General features: G+C 34.7%; 1 protein-coding gene across 1 annotated transcript in view; it reads left to right on the forward strand.

Annotated features, from left to right (window-relative positions):
• Window positions 1–606: 606 nt before the first annotated feature.
• The window catches only part of LOC127934713 (vesicular glutamate transporter 3-like), an 11,258-nt gene continuing 3,305 nt past the window's right edge, over window positions 607–8,559 (forward strand). The window contains exons 1-6 of the mRNA XM_052532275.1: window positions 607–1,052; window positions 2,943–3,198; window positions 4,092–4,210; window positions 6,591–6,705; window positions 7,073–7,160; window positions 8,533–8,559. The exon at window positions 8,533–8,559 is cut by the window's right edge and continues 60 nt beyond it. Coding sequence (XP_052388235.1) covers window positions 955–1,052; window positions 2,943–3,198; window positions 4,092–4,210; window positions 6,591–6,705; window positions 7,073–7,160; window positions 8,533–8,559 — 703 coding nt within the window. The 5' untranslated portion in view covers window positions 607–954. The remainder of the gene's footprint in view (window positions 1,053–2,942; window positions 3,199–4,091; window positions 4,211–6,590; window positions 6,706–7,072; window positions 7,161–8,532) is intronic.

Below are 8,559 nucleotides of genomic sequence, written 5' to 3' on the forward strand. Positions count from 1 at the left end.
TTCAGGCCCTTGCACCGAATGGCAGACCTTCATTGAGGAAGGTTCAGATTTTATTCAAACATACTATTGAGGCTCTATAACAGGCATCAGTGAAACACAGCCTGCGAGCCGTGCAGACTACCAATGAATTTTTTAGACCTCAATATCTGAATTTTTAAAGCACACTGCATTTTTGATGATTATTGCGTAAAAGAGGCTTTCACGGGGAAAAGGTGCAGCCCTTTACTTCTAAAAGCAATAGAATTAAATTGCAAGTGTGACTTTTGTGCATCAGCTACAGTGCAACGGCCCTCACAGTTTTAACCTTTATGTCAGTTTCTGGTTGTTGACGGTAATACGTTTGATCCATGAACCCCAAGAACTGTTCCTCGGGATAAGGGTTAGACTGGGACTAGAAGACGCAGTGTCTTGTTACACCTGCTCATATCATACAACCCTGAGCCTGCGATCCTTGACTTCGCTGTCAATATTTAATGAATTCTGCTAGTCACTCTCTTTGCCCTGCTTTCGTATGGGTAAGACCAAGAAGGGAGGGGTTGGAGAAGAGGCAGGTGTTTGGCATCTTCTGTCACTGTCTGTGAGGGAGCAGAGGAGAACGCCGGAGTTTCCATTATTGATGTATGCCAGCATAACTTTCCCAATGCCGATACACTGAACCAAAGACCGGATTCACCCCATTTTCAACTAGTGCCTTGTTTCTGGATGTTCTCAGCCCAAACCGCATGAAGTATTGTACCCAGACCGTCCAAACTAAAGTCCCTCCTCTTCATTCTCTCTGTTCCGTCTCTGGCTCAGCATCTCTCCTCCTCCCCTCCAGCACACCTAGACCATCTCAGTCCAGCACAGGAGAGGATGCACACCAGCGCCTAGTGGATATCCTGCTCCTTTTTTTCTGCAAAAGCAGAAGAGTGAGAAGACAAGTGTTTGAGGGACAGAAGAGCAAGGGAAGGAGAAATGCCACTGGGGGGGTTTGCGGGTCTAAAGGAGAGGTTTAAACCAGGGAAGGAGGAGTTGAAGAACAATGTTGGCGACTCTCTGGGGAACCTGCAGAAGTAAGTGTGAAGGCAGTTGAACTGGAGTCTAAGCACTAAGTGGAAGATATGAGGAGATTGCTTGCATATATGTGCTGCATCATGCTTTTGGTATTAAATTAAATTGAATTAAATTATGGGAAGTGATTTAGAATTGTGAAATCAACTTAAAATGTATTGAGCTGCTAATTTTTGGGAGAAATAATATTCCACATAAAATATAATTGAAAAAGGAATGGCAAAGAATAGACTGTGATGTATATATATATATATTTATTTATTATACATATAAAGTACAAGACTATAAAATCGAATATATAGAACTATGCAGAGTTATATTATGTTTTCAAAGAATTGTGATGAGAGATGCTGGTATAATTTTATGAAAGATTATATTATATTTTAATGTTTGCAAAAACAGTTTTCAGAGTATTTCTACACAAAGCAAATCTTAAATCTTACATGCATTTTTATATAAATATACATATCTAAATGTTGCCACAGGATATCATTGCTTGTATGGGCATCTTGAAATATCACTACATTAACAGGAACAAACCTAATATTTTCATTTTGTATCTTGGCCAGTAATTTAAAAATGTTATTTAGTTTTCTAGGTCTTTCCATACATATTTAATATCTAATACATCTGGAGAGAGTAAAAACCTTAAGATTTCACATTAGAGCCTAATACATGTCACATATTTCTTGCACATTAGACAGCTTTATATGTGAGATAATGTAAATAATTTCCTGTGTCTGTAATATTGACATGAAATCTTTTAGAGCTTGTAGAACTATAGAGAGGGAAAATTAATATATGGGTGCACACTAAATAATTTAACAAGTCATGCAATATTTATTCTCATTCCTACCTCTAAAAATGACTTAATTTTTCAGTGTTTAAATTGCAAATGATTTAATTTAGATTTGTGAATAAAAGCAGATATAAAATGCACCATCATTTGTTTAAGACAAAGTAGAGTATTATAATATTTGCTTAAGAGCAATGCCATTTCCAGAAGCAACAAATATTATTAAAAATAGATTTTATATTCATAAAATAGGAATTATTATTATTATTTTTTTTACTTTTCTTGTGGTAAAAAGTGACATGACTGGGTCATTATTATGTAAAATCTTTAGTGGTTGATGTTAATCCTTGGCTTTGTGATGTTTAGGTGATAACATCTTTTAATTCATTGGTTATTTTTGACTTTAACCTTTTTTTATCTTATGGAAATTTTAAACAAATCTATACAGTCTGGATTCATGCTGTTACTAAAATCAAAGATATGGAAAAGATAAACAACATATGGAAACAATGTTTTTTTCTAATCTGATTGTTTACAATAGAAAAAAATTATTTGTGTGATTTCAAGAGTGTACCAGACCAGGACTTCACCTCAAATGTGCAACAATAATGCTTCACAGAGATCAGGAACAGGCTCTTGAAATGATTCCTCTTGATCCTCCATTCACAAACCTCCAGTATACAGCTTTTAGTGGGCTCCTTCCTGTGTATGTGGAAGAACTCAGGTGTGCATTTCAAAATAGACAGATGAAAGTAATTCCTGTGAGGTGGAGGATGAGAGGAAAGATGCAGGTTCAGTAATGGAACAGGTGCGTGCAGTGAGATGGAGGGAGCACCAAACGCAATGTGACCTTTTCAATTGCCACACTCTGGCAACCTTTTCTGGCCCCCTTTCTAACTGAGTCCACCCATCACTCAGAAATATGAGTATACCACTTGCAAACAGCACTGAATCTAAATGAATCTAAAGATACATTTGCAATCCAAAAAGAGGCCCAGTTGTGGTTTATACATCAGTTATGGAGTCATATAATTATTATTTTGTTCTTTTTGACCACTGCAAGCCATTTCTAAAGCAAATTCTTAACCTATGGTAGGAAAATCGATGGCTCTAATGTGGCTGAAGAGGACAACATTGAGCTGACAGAAGATGGTCGACCAGTGGCGGCCCCTAATCGCAGCCCACCTATTTTCGATTGTGGCTGCTTTGGCCTCCCCAAACGTTACATCATCGCCATCCTCAGCGGCCTTGGCTTTTGCATCTCGTTTGGCATCCGCTGCAACCTCGGTGTAGCCATTGTAGAAATGGTTAACAACAACACTGTCTACATCAATGGGACTGCCGTCATGCAGGTGAAACTTGGAACATATAAACTGAAAATGCCATATGACCATTCTCATGCACTCATCTCTTTTTAAGTTAGAACAAGGGGTTTTCAAAATACCAAAGGTAAAGGGATAGTTTACCCAAAATTGAAAATGTTGGCATCATTTACTCACCCTCATGTTGTCCCAAACCTGTGTGATTGTCTTTCTTCTGTTGAACACACACACAAAAGATATTTTGAAGAACTGTTGCCAGTATCTATCGACTTCCACAATATGAAAAAAAAAAAAAAAAAAAAGGAGGTTAATGGGAGTCATGGAACAACATGAGGGTGAGGACATGAGGACATGAGGACATGAGGACAACATTTTCATTTTGGGGTGAACTATCCCTTTAAGACTGTATATATGCAAATCTATACATTATAGATAATTTTTCATTTTACAACATACAACATTTAAAATATGCAACATGCAATACATTTAGAAATTATTATATTTATAAAATTATATAAATTATTATTGTATTAAATTATGGGCATATCTAAAGGTATATAGGTGTATATATATAAGATAGTCCGTTTGACTTTCAAGGTCAAAGAGCCGATTATCTTCTTTTGTTCTGACTTGAATTGTCATCAGTGACTTTTTTGGTAGTTGGCCAAAATTTTCTGTAATTTCCTGTTATAAGACATATTGGGAGGATTACACAACTCACACACATACACACAAACACACACACACACACACACACACACACACACACACATATTCAAAAGGTAATTTAACTATTCATGTCTTGTGATAAATAATTTATATTATGCACAGAAATGTGTCTACAAAAGTTTTTTGTATTATTATTATTTTCTTTCTTTTATAAATTATATAACGTGGTCTCCTCTAATTCTTGTCTCCTTCAGCCAGCGGAGTTTAATTGGGATCCAGAGACAGTGGGATTGATACATGGCTCTTTTTTCTGGGGCTACATTGTTACTCAAATCCCTGGAGGTTTCATCTCTAACAAACTAGCAGCTAACAGGTGAGGCTCCATGCCACGTTTGGAAGGCAGAAGTATGTGCCATATTATAGCTCTCATATCACATTCACTGTTGAAAGGTGTTTGAAGACCCAAGGGAACAGACGAGTGCAGCGGTCAGGGCTGTGAGGGTTAAATTTGTGCCTTGTGTTGATTAGAAGGGCGATAGCTGTCTTGTAATAAAAGCCTCACAGGAAAAGAGGACACGTGGCTGACAGAATTAATAATGAAAGATCCAGCAGTAGATCTCTCACTGAAACACCAGCCACTGGAATATTACAAGTGTCACTTACACACTGTTTTGAGGGAAAAAGGGGAAGTAGATTGATGGATTAAATGGAGATAAAGTACAACTGAATGAACCAAAATAACTCTTTTCTGTGTGATCCGGTGATGTAGCTACACTAGGTAGCATCACGCCTTTTCAAACTGATGGGGTTTTTCAGGGAAGTACATTTTGAATAAAAAAAAATCTAGCATTTTCTTATCTATCAAATGTACCTTTGATCATTAATTAGCAAAAATGTATTTAAAAGGTAAAAATGTCTTATTTTGATCAGTCCAATCCAGTTGGATATCCAGTCAAATTTGCAAATGGTTATGAAAGATCATAAATTGAACTCATGCCACTGTAAATGCTAAATAAAAGCTGTTCCATAAGAACAGTGTTGTTTTAGTATAATTGAGATACCACTGTGGATTGTATAAACATGGTAACACTTTATAATAACTGCATGCTATTAATCATTAGTTAAGCATTAGGAAACAGTTAATTAATCATTTATAAAGCATGAATAAACATTTATAAGCAGTTTATAAATACAGATATAAATGCTTTATACCTGATTTAAAAGCATATCTATAATGTATTTTATAATTGTTTTTTCATACTTTATTAATGATCAATTGATCATTTCTAAATTATGTATAGCATTATTTACACACCAGTTATTAAGGAGTTGTCAGTGGTTCATAAGATCACTTAGAAATTGTAAGTAAATGATTAATAAATTATTTAAATGTGCATTCATACATCTTTTTATTCAGACATATAGTAATAGTTACTTATAGTGTTAATAAATGGTTTATTAACATGTATTTCTACTGTAATTCAGGGTTAATTCAGGTAGTTATAAAACATATGTAGTTGTTAGTTAACTATTTTTGTGAGCTCATCTAAAGTGAGGACTATTTATGCCTTGTAAAGCTTTTACAAATGAGATTTAAAGGCTGTTCATATTTATACGTTCTGTATCACTGTGTTGTGTTTGTTTCTGTTTTTTTTTTTTTTAGAAGATAACAGCCTTTAAATATCCTTTATAAATGCTTTACAAGGCATAACTATTCCTCACTTTAGATGAGCTCACATAAATAGTTAACTGACCACTACTAAATGCTTTATAACTACCTGAATTTACTTCATTTCTTGTGATCTTATGAATCACTGGCAACTCCTAAATAACTGGTTTGTAAATAATGCTATACTTCATTGAGAAATGATAAATTGATCATGAATAAAGTATGAAAATACAATTATTAAACACATTATAGATATGCTTTTAAATCAAGAATAAAACATTTATATCTGTATTTATAAACTGCTTATTACTGTCCATTAATGCTTTATAAATTATGAATTATCTGTTTACTAATGCTTAATTAATTATTAATAGTGTGCAGTTATTATAAAGTGTTACCAAATATTTTATTATTAGTTTTTTTGTGTGTGCATATTTTCTGTTTTCAATGTAATTTGAGTAAATGTTTTAGTAATTTTGTTGTGTGCTTTGACATTTTTGTTTTTTTATAAGTTGTTATTCATTTTTATTTCAGTTTAGTTATTTTAGTACATCACTAATATTCATTGAATAGGATGTTGCACTTGTGTTTCATGCAATTCCATGCAATTCTAATGCATTTTGATTTTACATCATGGCTCTGTTGCATCATGTTTTAATGTCAGAATGAGAACTGATGTTAGTGTTATTCAATTCAGTTATTAAAATAACGGTAACACTTTATTTAAAGGTGTCCTTGTTACACGTTACATGTTCTTGCTATTATAATAATAATTAATTATGCATAATTACGTGCAAGTAACCCTAAGCCAAACCTAAATCGAAACCCTAACCATGTTACAGTAGTTAATTAATATTACTCAGTACTTATATGTATGTATAATTACACTGTAACAAAGACACATTAAAATAAAGTGCATATAATAAAGTGCTATCCCGAGTGTGGAGTGTGTATGCTTTTCCACAAAACCTTGATTATGTAAACCTAAGTTATTAAAGACCGCATCGCTTTTATATTGCTTCAAATGGAATCCATGATAACAGAATTAACTAATATTACCAAATGTCTCTGAACTGTTTCTCAGGGTGTTCGGAGCAGCTATTTTCTTGACGTCACTCCTAAACATGTTTATTCCATCAGCTGCCAGGGTTCACTATGGCTGTGTCCTGTTTGTGCGAATCTTACAGGGACTGGTGGAGGTGAGCGGCCGCCAGTGACCAGTCATCTTCAGACATGTCATAAAATATTTACTTTTTGAGACATAACTTTACATTTTACATATTTATTTTCAATGGTATGCTAATGCTTAGTGTATTTAAAGCAGTAATCTGGTAATCTGTTGACAATTCAGTCAATATTTACTAATTTGCATGTCATTACAAACCCATCACTTTATTCTTTAGTTAAGACGCAAAAGGGAAAAGAATGCCTACACTGACTTGAACTGTTATGAGTGAACTATTCCTTTAAGTATTAATTGGTCACTATAGGATTACCCATTTTGATTAAAAAGAAAGAAAGAAAGAAAGCAGATACTAAGCTACTAACCGTGCATTATGTTCTCAGGGTGTCACATATCCAGCCTGCCATGGAATGTGGAGTAAATGGGCTCCTCCTTTGGAAAGAAGCCGTCTGGCTACTACCTCATTCTGTGGTGAGTAGGTTTGTGACCAAATATTTTGTTGAAAAGGTTAGGAGACGTAACAAAACAGACATTACAAAAAACACTTAATATATTTACTTTACCATTGTATTTATCTTTACCAGCAAAATAGCTTTAAAGAAAATCTGAAGCAGTGTTTGAACAAATCGTTCGAGTGAATGATTCAGTGAGTTATTCGCATAGAACCACATGCTGAATTTGCAACCGCATACTAGCTCTTACCATTTTACCATATATTTCTAAAGCAGGAATAGTAAAAGTAGTGAGCAGTTCTGAATTAAGCTGGTTCACTTGTTTATTTATCAAATGAATCAGTTTTTTAATGAATCATTTTAATAAATGATAAAGTGATTCAATCATAAAAACGAACATAACAATATAACTGTCAGAAAATATGACTTAAAAATAAAAAAATATTTTACTGTCCTGATGTTCATCACTCACTGCTTTTCCTTTCAATACTAAATTTAATGCTTCCATATACAAATCTGTCTGTACCGGTGTCTGCAGTAGAAGTAAACACTCAAGACATAGATTCTTAAAAATCATTCTCAATTTAAGTTAATGTCCAATTGACCATTCGTCTGTTGCTCTATATTCCAATGCTCATTACCCCTCAAATGCATTAAAACAGCCATCTTTCACAACAAACAGGTGCCATGACAACCTGTGCTTCAAACAGCACTTGACGTGACCACTAAATGAAGACGCTCTACACACAGCATCACCTTCTTTATGTGAAAGAGGCGTTCTTCTGTTGACACGAATGAAGCAGCACCCTCTTCTGTGTTCAAAACCTCACTCGAAAACCCTTGCCTACGCCAAACAGGAAGGTTTACAAGTGCACCGAGTAATAAAATATACATTAAGACACCTTTTCATTAAAATCTCATTTCCTGCAGCTGCCAGCCTGTCCTTCAGGCGGAGGCACATGTTGCGCTGAGGTCTGAAGTAGTTGCACTGAGCAGATTACGTTGTTACTCTGCAAGTTTGATGAAGGGCTTGAATCCTGGCATTGCTATTTACTGCTAAAAAGTCCTAATAGCTTGACAACTTGGGTGAATGACAGAATCTTTATTATTGGATTAAGCATTCCTTAAAAGTCCCCCAAATATATGAGAATCTGTAGGTTAATTTGTAAGTTACTACATTAAAATGAACAACACTGATTCTGCTCTCTCAAAGCTGAACCAAACCAATCATGCCAGTTTTCCACTGGCAGCTATGAGGCATCCCCCACAATGGCTTCAAATGATTGAACTGTCATGTAATGGGAATATTGCAGTTTGATTAATGTCCTCCCTCTTAATTTAACTTTCTTAATTACACCTGTGTGTGTGTGTGTATGTGTTCTGGTTGACAGGGTCTTATGCAGGAGCCGTGATAGCCA

This window comes from Carassius gibelio, chromosome A18 (assembly GCF_023724105.1).
Source record: "Carassius gibelio isolate Cgi1373 ecotype wild population from Czech Republic chromosome A18, carGib1.2-hapl.c, whole genome shotgun sequence".
NCBI classification, from domain to species: domain Eukaryota; kingdom Metazoa; phylum Chordata; class Actinopteri; order Cypriniformes; family Cyprinidae; genus Carassius; species Carassius gibelio.